The 17915-nt window shown below is 44.4% G+C and overlaps 1 protein-coding gene across 1 annotated transcript in view; it reads right to left on the bottom strand.

The window, feature by feature from the left end:
* Positions 1-17915, bottom strand: part of TRPM5 (transient receptor potential cation channel subfamily M member 5) — a 267814-nt gene that overhangs the window by 132108 nt on the left and 117791 nt on the right. Inside the window, exon 14 of the mRNA XM_030201129.1 lies at positions 1946-2038. Coding sequence (XP_030056989.1) covers positions 1946-2038 — 93 coding nt within the window. The remainder of the gene's footprint in view (positions 1-1945; positions 2039-17915) is intronic.

Raw genomic sequence — 17915 nt, 5'->3', positions numbered from 1 at the left:
AAAGTAGCACATGAATTTATCTTCTTGGGCAGACTGGATGGACCGTCCAGGTCTTTTTCTGCCGTCATCTACTATGTTACTATCAGGCTTATTTTCGAAAGAGATCGCCGGCGATCTCCGACACAAATCGGGAGATGGCCGGCCATCTCCTAAAACCGGCCAAATCGGTATAATCGAAAGCCGATTTTTGTGCACACTCGCCGGCATTCCGTCGCGGAGGCGGCTAAACTTCAAGGGGGCGTGTCAGCAGGGTAGTGAAGGCGGGATGTGGGCGTGCTTACGAGATGGCCAGCTTCAGCTGATAATGGAAAAAAGAAAACCGGCGATGACGAGCATTTGGCCGGTTTTACTTGGTCTATTTATTTTCACGACCAAGTCTCAAAATGATGCCCAAACTGACCAGCTGACCACCGGAAGGAATCGGGGATGACCTTCCCATACTCCTCCAGTGGTCACCAACCCCCTCCCACCCAAAAAAAAAACTTTAAAGCATTTCCTTCCTAGGAGGGGAAGCCAGTCGGCCAGCTCGTAAAAAAAAAAAAAGGATCTTGCTGATCAGTTATGTTATGACTTACTTGTTCTGGAGTGCTGTATTTTGTGATACTGTTTTGAGAAATGTTCAAGAAAGACTTCATACAAATGAAAAAAGTCCCTGCCGTTCATTTTCCCTTGATGGCCTGACGTGCACTTCCCTTAATAGCCGGCTTTCTCCCTGAACAGGGAAATCAAAACAGTTTTTGCTCACAGCTTTTTTTAGTAGTAACAGTAGGATTTGAACCAGCCACCTCTGCATTACAAGAGCCATGATGTAACCACTTGGCCATAGCTCCACTTACTTGGCTGTCTCTCCCTTTTGATTATACCCCTTCAGGTCTCTCTCAGCCAATCACAGTGCGTTAAGCTGTCTGTGAGTGGCTGAGAGAGACCTGGAGGGGTATAATCAAAAGGGAGGGACACCCAAGTAAGTGGAGCTGTGGCCAAATGGTTACATCACTGGTCTTGTAATACAGAGGTGGCTGGTTCAAATCCCACTGTTACTACAAAAAAAGCAGTGTGCAAAAACTTTTGATTTCCGTGTTCAGGGAGAAAGAGCCATTAAGAGAAGTGCAGGTCAGGGACGGCCATCAAGGGAAAATGCACGGCAGGGACTTTTTTCATTTGTATGAAGTCTTTCTTGAACATTTCTCAAAACAGTATCACAAAATACAGCACTCCTGAACAAGTAAGTCATAACATAACTGATCAGCAAGATATAAACATCCAGAAGTACCAGTGCACTACGAATGCTGGCCCCTCCCATGGCCAAATGCCTTGGATTTGGCCAGGTTTGAGATGGCCGGTTCCAGTTTCCATTATCGCTGAAAAACAAAGTCGGCCATCTCAAACCCGGCGATCTGTGGCATTTGGTCGGCCCCAACCGTATTATCGAAACAAAAGTTGGCCGGCCATCTTTTTCGATAATACGGTTCCGGCGCCGCCAAAATAGATCGCCGGCGATTGATTTCGCCAGCGCCGTTTGATTATGCCCCTCTATGTTAGCATATTCATTAGTGCTCACTCAAATTTCATGTCTAAATCATGCTAGCCTCTGAACCAGAGTTTTGAGTCAAGTTTTAATTTTTCCAGTTTCTATCCCACAGCACTTATGTAGAGGGTTTAAGTGAATTTGGTGAGCCAGCCTGGATGCTGTGGGTCAAGAGGGTTTCAAAGATAAGATACTCAATGGCAGGCAAATAAAGGGAGACATCTACCCTTACTTTGGTGACTCCCTGCTAACAAAAGGAGCAGTGCCTATGGATCAGCTCACAGAAGATTTTCATCCAAACCCCCTGGCAAGTGAGGGAATCTATTTGTCTTTTTGGCATAACATCTAGGGTAGGAAGCTTAATGAGGGAAAACTGAGGCATATAAAGAAAAGATCATTATGTAATATTATCCAGCTTACCTATTTTCCTTGTTAGAGAAAAACAAGGACTTCTCTGTGTCAAGGTTATCAAGTTCTTTAGACTCTTCCAATCCGGTCTTCTGTTGTTCTCCACTAGAAGAGATCATTTTGTTAAGAAGTTAGCCTTTCAGAGAAATATTAAGCAACCCCATCAGTTACACAAGGTTTGTTAAAGGAATGGAGCACACACTGTATGACCGTAAAGAAGGAAATTCTATAAATTGGTGCCTCGAATTAGGCACCACAATGGGGTGCAATGAGCCTCAATTCTATAATGGCACTTAGGTGCACCTAAGATGTTATAGAATACTAGTGAAAACCTGCTTTGGCATGCTACATGTTAGACATGATTATTTATGCAGGTCAATGGCTGGTGTAAATGGGCACCACGCAACATGCACAACTGCTAGTACTCTATAAGATGCACATGTGGCTTGGTGCCACAACTATGACCCTTCAGTGCTCCCATGTGCATACTCCCCCTTGTAGTTACATGCTATATCGCTTAAACACTTTTATTAAGGCTGCATTTTGATTAATTTTTAATTGCAATTAATGGTATGTTATTTATTTAGGGCTCCATTTACAAAGCATAGGTCTTGCTTAATAACATATTCATATGTAGCATATACAAAGGAGCTAAGCCACGAAGAATTGAAAACACCAGACAATGTAACTTGAAGACTGAGTGGGATTCAATGGGTAACCAGTGGAGATTTATAAGTAGAGGTTTGGCATACCCAAACCTTGAAGCTTTAAAATTCAAGCTAGCTGCTGTGTTTTGCAATACACTTGTGAATGCCTTGATGCTCTAACGGTCCCACAGATTCCCTCACAGGCTTTCTGCTACTAATATGCCTGAAAAAGTTTTTACTATGAGTTTTTGCCTCTGATGCAAGTTTCTCTTCGTATTCTCTTGTGGTCTTCTTTATTGATGCTTTGCCTACCACAAAATGTAGAATGGTTAAAGCGTTTCCCACTAATTCTATAAAAGTCACCAAAACCTGCACATGCAAATTTGGGCATGTGCTCAATTTGCACACAATTTAATTGAACAAGCCAATTAGTACCAATAATTGGCTTTTTAACAAGCAAGTATTGGTGCTAATTGAAATCAATTAATATGTACGTGCGTAAATTTAGGTATGTGATTTGCACTTAAACTTTACTTGTGTCCTGGAAAAGGTGGCACTGAAATGGGAGGGTCATGGACATTTCAGGATGGAGTGTGTGTGTGGATTTGAGTTACATGTGCAATTATAGAGTAAGGGGAGTTCTGCATGTAGATTTAGACGGGGCAGTTCCACCATATTTTCACTGGTGCAAATAGTTGTGCCTAAATTTATGCGTGACCCTGGTGCTTAAGTGCTGTTCTATAAACCACACTTAAATTTAGGTGCAGCTTATAGACCAATTCTTAAGTGGGTTTTTTCTGTGCCGATTTCTTAGCCGTGATAGATAGAATTCACCCCCTTGCGGTTGTTTGTCTCTTAGTGCATGCTAATTGCGTGCTTTTTTAAAAAAAATATTTTTGGGAGATAGCATGGCGTGGGCGGAGAATGGGTGTGGAATCACTAACCAGATACTACATTCATATTAACGTGCGCTAACTGGTTAATGCAGGGTTAACGTGGGAGCACTTATGCTCCGATGATCAAAACTCCGGTGCTGCATGGAACAGCATAGCAGTTTACCACCACAGCAATTCCCAAAATTTACTCCCTCAAGATTGAAGCTAATAGTATGCATATGATATGCATGCTATTAGCTTTAATCATGAGGGAGCAAAGCAGGTGGATGGCACCTGGCACATGCATTTAAAAGTTGTGCGTTAAACACAACTTTTGAACATATGCCCAGGATATCAGCTGTCACTGTCATCCTGGGTTATCACTGAAAGCCCTGGGGTCCACCAGACCCCCCCCCCCCCCCAACAATGCAAACACCCTGGTGGTCAAGTGGGATCCCTGTCAAGGTCCCACCCCATCACCCTGGTGAACCCCCCCCCCTCCCCAAACCCCTGGTACCTTCAATAGAGGAGGGGCGCAGTCCTAGTCCCTCTTCTGGCTCAAATGGCGGTGTATCCTGAGATTCGGGGAGTTCGGGGAGTTCTCTGGACCACCAGAGTGTTTGCATTTGTGGATTTAGGCTTTAAACATTTTTTTTTTTTTTGCAGGTCTCCTGCTAATTCTTCCATTAGCATGCAGGACCTGAAAAAAAAAAAATAACGTGGGGACATTTACTTCCTCCTATACAGAAGGCACTATGGGGCCAATGATCAGAGGTAAATGTGGGCACTAGAGACCATTAGTGCTGGACTAGTACCCGCATTTGCCTGTGCTTCATGATCAGCTGCTTGGAGCGCCTGAACAAAAGTGCGCACAACTATACCTTAGCATGCATTAACATGCTACTTGCGTTGATCTGCTGCACGCTCTTTTGTTCCAGCATTCCAGGCAGCTGATCATGAAGCACAGGTAAATGCGGGCACTAGTCCGGCACTAATAGCCTTTAGCACCCACATTTACCTCTGATCATTGGCCCCTTAGTACCTTCTATACAGGAGGAAGTAAATGCCCCCACATTAATATTTTTGCAAGTCCTGCATACTAATGGTACAATTATCAGGAGACCTGCAAAAATATATATATTTAAAGCCTAAATCCTGCCATGTACAATTTTAGTGCATCTTCCTGCTTATAATCGAAATAGAAAAACGCCTACAGTGGGGGAAATAAGTATTTGATCCCTTGCTGATTTTGTAAGTTTGCCCACTGACAAAGACATGAGCAGCCCATAATTGAAGGGTAGGTTATTGGTAACAGTGAGAGATAGCACATCACAAATTAAATCCGGAAAATCACATTGTGGAAAGTATATGAATTTATTTGCATTCTGCAGAGGGAAATAAGTATTTGATCCCCCACCAACCAGTAAGAGATCTGGCCCCTACAGACCAGGTAGATGCTCCAAATCAACTCGTTACCTGCATGACAGACAGCTGTCGGCAATGGTCACCTGTATGAAAGACACCTGTCCACAGACTCAGTGAATCAGTCAGACTCTAACCTCTACAAAATGGCCAAGAGCAAGGAGCTGTCTAAGGATGTCAGGGACAAGATCATACACCTGCACAAGGCTGGAATGGGCTACAAAACCATCAGTAAGACGCTGGGCGAGAAGGAGACAACTGTTGGTGCCATAGTAAGAAAATGGAAGAAGTACAAAATGACTGTCAATCGACAAAGATCTGGGGCTCCACGCAAAATCTCACCTCGTGGGGTATCCTTGATCATGAGGAAGGTTAGAAATCAGCCTACAACTACAAGGGGGGAACTTGTCAATGATCTCAAGGCAGCTGGGACCACTGTCACCACGAAAACCATTGGTAACACATTACGACATAACGGATTGCAATCCTGCAGTGCCCGCAAGGTCCCCCTGCTCCGGAAGGCACATGTGACGGCCCGTCTGAAGTTTGCCAGTGAACACCTGGATGATGCCGAGAGTGATTGGGAGAAGGTGCTGTGGTCAGATGAGACAAAAATTGAGCTCTTTGGCATGAACTCAACTCGCCGTGTTTGGAGGAAGAGAAATGCTGCCTATGACCCAAAGAACACCGTCCCCACTGTCAAGCATGGAGGTGGAAATGTTATGTTTTGGGGGTGTTTCTCTGCTAAGGGCACAGGACTACTTCACCGCATCAATGGGAGAATGGATGGGGCCATGTACCGTACAATTCTGAGTGACAACCTCCTTCCCTCCGCCAGGGCCTTAAAAATGGGTCGTGGCTGGGTCTTCCAGCACGACAATGACCCAAAACATACAGCCAAGGCAACAAAGGAGTGGCTCAGGAAGAAGCACATTAGGGTCATGGAGTGGCCTAGCCAGTCACCAGACCTTAATCCCATTGAAAACTTATGGAGGGAGCTGAAGCTGCGAGTTGCCAAGCGACAGCCCAGAACTCTTAATGATTTAGAGATGATCTGCAAAGAGGAGTGGACCAAAATTCCTCCTGACATGTGTGCAAACCTCATCATCAACTACAGAAGACGTCTGACCGCTGTGCTTGCCAACAAGGGTTTTGCCACCAAGTATTAGGTCTTGTTTGCCAGAGGGATTAAATACTTATTTCCCTCTGCAGAATGCAAATAAATTCATATACTTTCCACAATGTGATTTTCCGTATTTAATTTGTGATGTGCTATCTCTCACTGTTACCAATAACCTACCCTTCAATTATGGGCTGCTCATGTCTTTGTCAGTGGGCAAACTTACAAAATCAGCAAGGGATCAAATACTTATTTCCCCCACTGTATATTGTGACCCAAATCGGGAGATAGACGTTTATCTCACAAAAATGAATAAAGCGGTATAATCGAAAGCCGAATTTGGACGTTTTCAACTGCACTCCTTCGCGGATGCGGACAAAGTTGATGGGGGCGTGTCGAAGGCGTGGTGAAGGCGGAACTGGGGCGTGGTTATCGGCCGATCAGAGATGGGCACCTTTCGCCGATAATGGAAAAAAAATATGCGTTTTTAGCGAGAATTTAGGGCACTTTTCCTGGACCCTGTTTTTCCACGAATAAGGCCCCAAAAAGTGCTCTAAATGACCAGATGACCACTGGAGGAAATCGGGGATGACCTCCCCTGACTCCCCCAGTGGTCACAAACCCCCTCCCACCACAAAATATGCCGTTTCACAACTTTTTATTTTCACCCTCAAATGTCATACCCACCTCCCTGGCAGCAGTATGCAGGTCACTGGAGCAGTTATTAGGGGGTGCAGTGGACTTCAGGCAGGTGGACCCAGGCCCATCCCCCCCCCACCTGTTACACTTGTGCTGGTAAAAGGGAGCCCTCCAAACTGCCCCCCAAACCCACTGTACCCACATGTAGGTGCCCCCCTTCACCCCTTAGGGCTATAGTAATGGTGTAGACTTGTGGGCAGTGGGTTTTGAGGGGGATTTGGGGGGCTCAACACCCAAGGGAAGGGTGCTATGCACCTGGGAGCTGTTTTACCTTTTTTTTTTTTTGTAAAAGTGCCCCCTAGGGTGCCCGGTTGGTGTCCTGGCATGTGAGGGGGACCAGTGCACTACAAATCCTGGCCCCTCCCACGAATAAATGTCTTGAAGTTATTCGTTTTTGAGCTGGGCGCTTTCGGTTTCCATTATCGCTGAAAAACAAAAACGCCCAGCTCAAAAAAAGATAAACGTCCATGTTTTTCGAAAATATGGTTCGGTCCGCCCCTTTCACGGACCCGTTCTCGGAGATAAACGCCCATGGAGATAGACATTTCCGTTCGATTATGCCCCTTCACATAACCTAACTACTTAAACACAGGGGATCAAACAGCCTTGGGACACTCTCCTGCTTATAATTGAAAGAGAAAAACGCCTATATTGCGACCCAAATCGGGAGATGAGCGTCTTTCTCCCGTGGGCGCCCAAATCGGTATAATCGAAAGCAGATTTTGGGTGTTTCCAACTGCAATCCGTCGCAGAAACGTGTAAAGTTGATGGGGGCGTGTCGGAGGTGTGGTGAAGGCGGAACTGGGGCGTGGTTATCGGCCGAGGAGAGATGGGCATCTTTAGTTGATAATCAAAAAAAAAAGGCGTTTTTAGCGCGATTTTGGGTCACTTTTTTGGACCCTTTTTTTTCACGAACAAGTCCCAAAAACGTGCCCCAACTGCCCAGAAGACCACTGGAAGGAATCGGGGATGACCTCCCTGGACTCCCCCAGTGGTCACTAACCCCCTCCCACCAAAACAAAACCACTTTAAAAACTTTTTTTCCAGCCTCTATGCCAGCCTCAAATGCCGTACCCACCTCCATGACAGCAGAATGTGTTCTATCCTGTGACAGCCTTTCCCTGGTTCTGATGTGGCTCTCGGGTGAGTGTGACACCTTTTCTGTTATGCACACTGCAGAGTCACATCAGCAATGCATTGTGGTGGGTGTAGGGTATTGGGCTCCGTGATTCCACTAGCTTGTGTTAAATGCTCACGATGTTGGTAGTTGGTAGGCTCTTCTCCCATGGTGCTTTTCCCTCTGCTTACTGCGTCAGAGTGTGCCCTGTTGTGTTTCCAGTAGTCCATGAGGTAGTGGCCATTTTTGTAAGCCAGTTTTAGATTCCTTTCACGTGTTAGCCACGTTACAGAACTTAGTTCTTACCTTGAATGTGGCTGAAAGAGGGCACTGTACAGCATTCTGCCAGCTCTAACCTACTGCTCATCTCAGTACCAGGGAGACTCGTTGCCAGTGGGGCACCACCTCTGATCTGCAGGTCACTGTGAGTAAGCGTGCTTATTCCAATAAAGGACATTTTCGGAAAGATTAGTCTTCAGGTGTCAACTGGTGTGCCAATGTTATATAGCAGCAACAAGTCCTAGAGGCCTGCATGTATGCGGGTCCCTGGAGCACTTTTAGTGGGTACCGCAGTGCACTTCAGCCAGGCGGACCCAGGCCCATCCCCCCCTACCTGTAACACTTGTGCTGGTAAATGGGAGGTCTCCAAAACCCACTGTACCCACATGTAGGTGCCCCCTTCACCCCTAAGAGCTATAGTAGTGTTGTACATTTGTGGGTAGTGGGTTTTGGGGGAGGGGGGTTGGGTGCTCAGCACCCGTGGTCAGGGAGCTATGCATGTGGGAGCTTTTTCTGAAGTCCACCGCACTGACCTCTAAGGTGTCCAGTTGGTGTCCTGGCATATCAGGGGGGCCAGTGTACTACGAATCCTGGCCCCTCCCATGACCAAATGGCTCGGATTAGGACATTTTTGAGCTGGGCGTTTTTAGTTTCCATTATCACTAAAAAAAACAAACGCCCAGCTGAAAAACGTCCATTTTTTTGAAAATACGGTCTGTCCCGCCTCTTCACGTACCCGTTTTCGGACATAGACGCCCATGGAGATAGGCGTTCACATTCGATTATGCCCCTCTCTGTATCCCCCATTTTGGTGTGCTTTGGAGACAATTGCAGTGAGGTTCTCCTTTGTAATATATAGTAGCCTTGACAGGTATTTTTTCACACTTTAGACTCTGTGATGAAAGTAGAGTGGTTCGATGTTAGAAATATTGGGCGGTAAGTAGTGGTTCACATCTGAATTTTATGTAAAGGATTTCCATCCAGCCTGTAAAAAAACTTGTCTAATGCTCACATGTTTTTCTTTCTGATGATACTCTGCTAAATGTCAATCTGCCCAGGGCACTGTAGAGCTGACAAATGAGAAAGTGGTTGAAATAGGATTGTTCTTTTTAGGCAATGCCTCTGTCAAAAATCTCCTTAGACTTCTGTTAAAGAGCTTTTTTTTTTTAATATATGTATGATTTCAATTATAATTCTATGTTATGTTTAAAACCTTCTAAACAAACTTGGGTTGATGACATAACCTACAATTTCTGATGACATATGTCACTATATTTTCCTAATGCTCTAGCAGTGGTTCAAGACAACCGTTTCTCAATCTACAATAACCATTGTCTCATATCCCTTCACTTTTTCATTCTCGCATGAGTGTGTCTGGCAAATGCCTTCTGAAAATCTGCATAGTCTGTATCAACCAGTTCACCATTCTCCACAAATTTATGAATGCCTTCAAAAATTAGGTTTGTATTTCCATCAGAGCATAACACTGCCAGCCTTGACTGAAGACCCTAAATCTGTCAACTGGATTGGTTTGAGGTTCATATATGGGAGGGAGAGGTTGTTTTGTGTTTAAATTCTGTATAGGACATCCAGGTTGGGAAACAGACATTTAGATGTATGCATACAAAACTTCACTAAGGGGCCCTTTTACAAAGCAACGGTAAGCCCACCGCAGGCTTACCGTGCGGCAATTCAGGACTACTGCCAGCCCAACTCAGGTGTTGGCAGTAGTTCCACCCCCCCCCCCCCCCCAGTGCGCAACATTTCCGGTGCTATTTGAATAATATATGCATTTTTTCATGGTACTGTGAGAGTCATTCTATAATATCAATTCAGCTTTTGTTATCCACTATATCCCCTCATAAAGGTTCAATATGGCCTACAGTTCGGTATATTAACATCATGCAAGTTACATCATCCGTGATATCAACACAAAATGGTAATAAAAATCACTCATAAGCAAATAAGTGTGAGAGTGGAATACCTGAGATTCAAAGAGTGCTACAAAAGTGAAAATTTAAATAATCCCAAGCAGAAATGTTTTTAATTTTTTGTGAAAATTTAGATAGTTCACTTCAGCTCTTATAATGCACAGCAGAGATTTTCAGAATGATACTGCAGCCAAATAAAATAGAGAATTAAACACCCGTAAACAAGAAGAAAAAGACGGTAAAGAAATAGAAACAAATTCTATCAACATTTCAAGCACAATTCCATTTATGATTTGAAAAGTCAGACAGGCTGTCTTAAACATATTACACTCATTAACAGGGAGCCAGTGCAAATTAGCAGTAAACGAGAAAATACTACTAAACTTGTTTAGCCTAAAAATTATCAAACTCAAAGTGTATAATGTGACTGATAACAAACAGTGATTTGAACACTCCTATATACAGGATCTTATTAGAAGAAGAAAGGGAAAAGGCCTCAGAAGTCCGTGGTAATACAGCACCCTATGGACCAGTCTGTAGAATGCCCTATTGGTGCCCAATTAGTGTTTTGTCCACTAAACCCCAATCCATCATTGGCCAGAAAAACCCGTTCAAACTCCCTATATTATAACCACCAATAATTATGTAAATACTTAATTCAAATCGTATCACACAAAATTTGAGTATAAAACTCATATGGAGCATGCAGCGCACTTATCTGTTCCCAACAGGGCCCATTTCACCCTCAAGGTGAAAAGAAAATAGCTTGTGAGATCCCTACAACTTTAAAAGGATCCACTCCCTGCTTGGTACTATGTCTCGATTTAGGAGAGCAAAATTTAACCATAGAGATTTGCTACTGCTGGATGTTCCTCATAAACATCAGGATAAAGAGGTAGAGACCTGTGTTTTGAGATTTTTCAGTGGGGGGGGGGGGGGGGAGGTTGTGGCCAATATTATTTGATGAAATTGGGACATAGTACAGTCTCATCCAGTATTTGAAAAACAATTTTTGAGAGTTGCTTTTTCAAGAGGGAAAAATTTAAAATAAATTTTAAGTCCTGCTTATCCAACCTTTGAGGGTCCTGTGATGTCATCGTCTGAATTAGGATACCACCACAAATGTGGCTCATCTAAGATCTGTGATATAGTGAAAGAAGGTCAGGAGTTTGAGAATCCCCTTAATGGGGAAAGATTTAAACAGGCAGAAAACAAGTTGCTGGTCCGATTATGTGGTATATGCCTTTCAATGTCTGTGCAGGAAATTATACATAGGGAAAACCAGTAGGAGATTAAGCATACGATTAAGTGAACATCGCTCCTGTATCGTGAACCAGCAAATGACAGCCCCAATGGTAGACATTGTGTACATTTCAGTCATACTTTAGATGATTTCCAGTGCTGGATGATTGAGCAGATGCTACCATCACCATGTGGGGGCGATAGGGGGAAATCTCTAAAACGATGGATTCACAGACTGGGATCTTTAGAGCCTAGGGATCTTAATTCAGCGATTGAATGGGCTATTTTCCTGTGATCTTTTCTATGATTTCTTCCTAGTTTTCTGGGGGGGAGGTTGTCTTTTTTTCCCACATGTCTGTGAGTTACAGACTTAGCATGAATAGTTTGGTCCATCACTTAACGTGATGATGTAATTGTATGGTGTGTGTTCATATAATTCCACTGGCAACGTGCTGAAGTTAGCAGGAACTGAAAATGGCGACAACCAGCTAAAGGTTTGTAAGGGGAGTGCCAGTTTTGATACCAAGCAGGGAGTGGTTCCTTTTAAAGTTGTAGGGATCTCACAAGTTGTTTTCTGTGGATTTGCAGCACTGCATCCCTGAAGAAGCCTGAGGGTGAAATGGGCCCTGTTGGGAGCAGATAAGTGTGTTGCATGCTCCATATGAGTTTTATACACAAATTTTGTGTGATACGATTTGAATTAAATATTTACACAATTATTGGTGAAGTTATAATATATATATATCACTGTTTGCTATCAGTCACATTATCCACTTTGAGTTTTATAGTTTCAACATTGTATATGTGGACAGTGAGTCAATTTGGTTAAAAGTAGCCTAAAATTTAGCCTAGTTGAAGTATTTTGAATTAGTTGTAGTTTCTTCAAAAATGTAGAAGACAAACCCAAATAAAGTACATTACAATAGTCAAGGTGTGATAGTACAACTGTGCACCTCTATTTAAATGCCCCAAGGCTGTGAGGTAGGAGTCTTTTCTATAATAGAATACTGCTGTAACCTAGTGTCAGCACACAGAACATGGAGGCAGCCACACTTACGCCAGCCATAGGGCTTAAGCAAGTTCAGTAACCAGGGCCTCCAAGGGACACAGCTAGGCCTGGGGTTGGACCCCCCCCCCCCCCCACTTGGGCCGCCACTGGGCCACCCCCCCCCCCCCCATGCTTGGACCCTCCTCTTTCCTGTGTCTGACTCTACTCCTCCCTCGGTCTGTCGCCTCCTACTCCTGTGCGCCGGGACCTAGGTTATCGTGTTAACGCAATCATCTGGGTACCAGAACAGGAGAGAGACAGACCCGGAAGCAGGTAAGCAGGAAGAAGGTTCTGCTCCCTTGAAACTTTGTCGGCACCAGGCCTCTCCTTGGAGGCCAGGCCCGGGGAACCTTACCCCCCCCCCCCCTCCTCTTGGCGGCCCTGTCAGGAACCTAAATCTAGCAGGAATGCACATAAATTATAGTATTCTGTGGTTTACTTGGGTAAGTGGGAGCTCCATCCATGACCCTCCCCTGCTCCTCCCCTGTGTACGCCCTCTCACAAATACCTTCTATGTAAGTGAAACGGCTATTTGCAGAATAGCCTTAAGGCAGAATATTGACATTTAAACACATATGTATGCTATTATCCTAAACATTTCACACATAGCATCACATAAATGTGAGTGCCTGGTTTATAAATTGCACTTCACGTGTATTTAGTGGCACACACAGTAGAAGAAGCCACTTTTTAAAAAATACATTCAGAAAGACCAAAAAGCAGCATCTGTTGGGGCATTGCATATGTTAGCAGAGAATTTTGCAAAAACTGCATGTACAAGAGGAGTGTATTCTGCAACTCAAACTTTTCTAGTTTCAAGGTGGATTTTAATGCCAGAAGAGTAAGTGCTATACTCCTCCCAGACCTGGTTCCAAATGAGAACTTAGCAGACAGTTATGCATGACTGGGAGCAGGTGTGAATGCTGATGCTTTTCCCAAGTAAACATGTATTGCTGTTCAAAAATAAGAAATACACATAAGCTTTGAAGTCCTCCCAAACCACACCTAGAATGTGGCTGTACCATTCCCATATCCACATAAAGTGGTGATTTTTTCTAAAATTGTCACATATATGGATGTCAGATTCCATGTGTAAATCAGTCTCACACGCATGTAAATATTGCTACTCTAAAATCATCTTCTTAATATTGAAATGCACAAGAGTGTGCTCATACAGGCAGGAACAAGGAGACTCATCTCTGTAAGAAGCTTGCTCACATGGGTCAAAAGGGGGCAAAGTGAAAAAGCCCACTTCTGTGATGCTGGCTGATACGGAAGGGGAGGATGAGCAAGCAGGAGGAAAGGAAATAGAGGCATGGAGAAGAGGAGCACAAGAATAAAAAAGCCAGGGAGGGGAAATGAAAGAAAAGAAACCAGAAAGAAAAGTATAATGGGATCAAAAGCAGGGAAAGGGATAGGAGCACTGTTCTCTCTAAGCTGCATGGGAGGAGACCACCTATGGTCCTCTGGAGGGGGCTTTTTCACTATCACATTTTTAATAGTGAGGGGCAGTCAGGCTCTGCAGGACTCCAGGAAACCTGCTTCTCTCTAGTGATTGAAAGCATAATACTGAAGCACCACCACTACTGGTAGCAATGCAGTTGGAGGAACCCTGCTCAGTTTAGAGGGAAGAGTGGATAGGGCAGGGAGAGGGAAAGAGCAAAGCAGGCAAGGAGGGATAGGAGTGAGAAGGGGCAAGGAGAATGGGGGAAGGATGGCTACTATTACTAATCATTTCTATAGTGCTACTAGACGTACACAGTGCTGTACACATTATATGCAGGTACTTTTTCTGTCCCTAGAGGGCTCACAATCTAAGTTTTTGTACCTGGGGCAATTAAGGGTTAAGTGACTTGCCCAAGGTCACAAGGAGTTGCAGTGGGAATTGAACCCAGGCCACCAGGATTGAAGCCTGCTGCACTAACCATTAGGCTACTCCTCCTCCTCGTCCAATGAGGTGTTAACAATGAATAATTGGAGCAAGGGAAAAGGGCAGAGTAGACCGAGGAAAGTGATAGACTAGCCTCATGGTCAGGGTACTGGGCTGAAAACCAGGAAATCCAGGTTCAGGTCTATTGCTGCTCCTTGTGATCGTGGGCAAGTTATTTAGGGCTAGATTCAGTAAATGGCACCCAAAGTTAGACACTGTGAAGATCCATGGTAGGCTAGTATTCTGTAAAGGGCACTCTGCACAGAGCACCCTTTACAGAACACTAGCTTGGCATGCTTCCCGTGCCTATGTTAGGGCACAAGGACTTACACCTGCCAAAAGCTGGTGTAAATTCTTGTGCCCAACTGATGGCAGTTGGGTGTGCAAGTCCAAGTATTCTATAACATGGTACCTAATTTCTGGGTATGCCCCTGTCCTGCCCATGCCCCTCCCATGGCCACACCCCCTTATGAGTAGCAAGCTATGAAATGTAGGTGCGCATGTTATACAATAGAGTGCAGTGCAAATATGTGCATAACTCCAAATGAGTGCCAATTAACACCAATTATTCATTGTTAACACCCCAATTAGTTTGCACATGTATCTGCGATCTGCACCCAAATGTGGGCAACCTATTTAGAATCTGGGGTCCTATTCAGAATCTGGGGGTTAACCCTCCATTGCCTCAGGTAAAAACGTAGATTGTAAGCCCTCTAGGACAGAAAACTACCTACTGTACTCAAATGTACACCGCTTCAATAGCTTTCAGGCTTGCAGGTGGTATTTAAGAAATCAATGTAAATGAATCAAACTAAAGGAGTGGCAAGGGAAGCATGTTTGAAAGCACTGTAAATGCAGCCACCCACAGGAGTTGGTGGCTATGCTTTGAGACCACTTGAAAATTTGTTGTGAGAGCTTCTGATGTAGAGCCCATCCTTAGAAAAGCACTGGCTAGTGCGAAGACCTTGGATTCATACTTTCTACTTGTAAACAACTGTGATTTGAAATAGCAGCAGCAGGAAAAGGTCCATATGTCTTGTGAGCTCTTTTTCCCTCTTTCAGCCTTTGGGTTAAGAACCATGCACAGGATATGAACTAAGGAGAATCTCTTCTTGAAGGGTGCTGTAAAGGGCAGGGATGAATGTGCATGTATGATACTTCCATTGTATGCAAATCTATCTCATGTACATTCATTTCTACTCTGACTAATTTTCAAACATACACAAAATGTTTTAATACCAATATTTAACACTTTATTCCAATATTTAAGATCTCAACATAAGTATTAACCATACCATCCTACCCTGGATTATATTCCCCAATAAAATGTTTCACAAAATCAATAATTGAAGCAGCTGCTCTCATACACACTGCCCATATCAAACAGGAAGTCCTTCTTCACAGTAATTAATTACCAATAGAGTTTTTCTTTTTATTAATCCAAGTTCATTACTGATGAAAATGTTTCTTTATAGTGATCCTGTACTCAGGGGCACCTGAAAAAGTTTTTCAAAGCTCTCCTTGAATTAATCTTCTTATGAAGGAATTTCCACTCCTGCAATGTAAGACATCTTCACACAAGTCACTTGGTTAACAACATGTTCTTAACAAGAACACTTTTGGTCTCAACACAGGGCATGTTTCATAAGTACTTCTTCAGGAGACTTCCCTTGCCTGCTTTGCTCTTTCCCTCTCCCTCTCCTATCCACTGTTCCCTCTAAGCTGAGCAGGGGTCCTCCAACTGCATTGCTACCAGTAGGAGGTGGTGCTTCAATATTATGTTTTCACTCTCTAGAGACAAGCAGGTTTCCTGGCATCCTGTAGAGCCTGACTGTCCCTCACTATTGAAAATGTGATACTAAAACAGCACCCCACCCCCCCACCCCCCACAGAAGCACTGTATGGTCTCCTGAAGAAGTACTTATGAAACACGGCCTGTGTTGAGACCAAAAGTGTTCTTGTTAAGAATTTGGGGTTAATGGAATGATTTGTGTGAAGATGTCTTACAGTCTTACTTTTGAGCAGTGGGAATTTCTTCTTATGAAAATTAATTCAAGGAGAGCTTTCAAAAATATTTTTGGATGCCCCTGAGTATAGGATCACTACGAGGAAATATTTTCATCAGTATTGAACTTGGATTGATAAAAAGAAAAAACTTTATTGTTAACTAATGCCTTTGAAGAAGGACTTCCTGTTCGATATGGACAGTGTGTATGTAACATGGAGGGGCATAATTGAACGGAAACGCCTATCTCCATGGGCATTTATCTCCGAGAACGGGTCCGTGAAGGGGCGGGGCGAACCGTATTTTCAAAAAAATTGATGTTTTTCAGCTGGGCGTTTGTTTTTTTTAGCGATAATGGAAAATAAAAACGGCCAGCTCAAAAACGTCCTAATCCGAGCCATTTGGTCGTGGGAGGGGCCACGATTGGTAGTACACTGGCCCCCCTGATATGCCAGGACACCAACTGGGCACCCTAGGTCAGTGCGGTGGACTTCAGAAAAAGCTCCCACATGCATAGCTCCCTTACCATGGGTGCTGAGCTCTCAACCCCCCTCACCCAAAACCCACTACCCACAAATGTACAACACTACCATAGCTCTTAGGGGTGAAGGGGGCACCTACATGTGGGTACAGTGGGTTTTGGAGACCTCCCATTTACCAGCACAAGTGTTACAGGTAGGGGGGGATAGGCCTGGGGCCACCTGGCTGAAGTGCACTGTGGTACCCACTAAAAGTGCTCCAGGGACCCGCATACATGCAGGCCTCTAGGATTTGTTGCTGCTGTATAACATTGGCACAGCAGTTGACACCTGAAGACTAATCTCTCCGAAAACGTCCTTTATTGGAATAACCGCCTTTACTCACAGTTAACTGCAGATCAGAGGTTGTGCCCCACTGGCAACGAGTCTCCCTGGTACTGAGATGAGCAGTAGGTCAGAGCTGGCAGAATGCTGTACAATGCCCTCTTTCAGCCACATTCAAGGGAAGAACTAAGTTCTGTAACGTGGCTAACCAAGGAAAGGGAACTAAAACTGGCTTACAAAAATGGCCACTACCGCATGGACTACAACAGGAAACACAACAGGGCACACTCTGACCCAGTAGGCAGGGGGAAATGCACCATGGGAGAAGAGCCTACCAACTACCAACATCATGAGACTGTAACACAAGCTAATGAAATCACGGAGCACAATACCCTACACCCACCACAATGCAATGCTGATGTGACCCTGTACTGCACCCGAGAGCCACATCTGACTCAGGGAAAGGCTGTGCGAGGATCGAACACATTCTGCTGTCATGGAGGTGGGTATGGCATTTGAGGCTGGCATACAGGCTGGGAAAAAAGTTTTTAAAGTGGGGTTTTTTTGGTGGGAGTGGGTTAGTGACCACTGGGGGAGTCCGGGGAGGTCATCCCTGATTCCCTCCAGTGGTCATCTGGGCAGTTGGGGCACTTTTTTGGGACATGTTCGTGAAAAAAAAGGGTCCAAAAAAAGTGACCCAAAATCGTGGTAAAAACGCCTTTTTTTTTTTTTCGATTATCAGCTAAAGATGCCCATCTCTCCTCGGCTGATAACCACGCCCCAGTTCCGCCTCCACCATGCCTCTGACACGCCCCCGTCAACTTTATTCATTTCCGCAACGGAGTGCAGCTGGAAACGCCCAAA

The sequence above is a fragment of the Microcaecilia unicolor genome, chromosome 4 (genome assembly GCF_901765095.1).
Source record: "Microcaecilia unicolor chromosome 4, aMicUni1.1, whole genome shotgun sequence".
Classification (NCBI taxonomy): Eukaryota; Metazoa; Chordata; class Amphibia; order Gymnophiona; family Siphonopidae; genus Microcaecilia; species Microcaecilia unicolor.
This window is presented reverse-complemented; position numbering and strand designations above follow the sequence as displayed.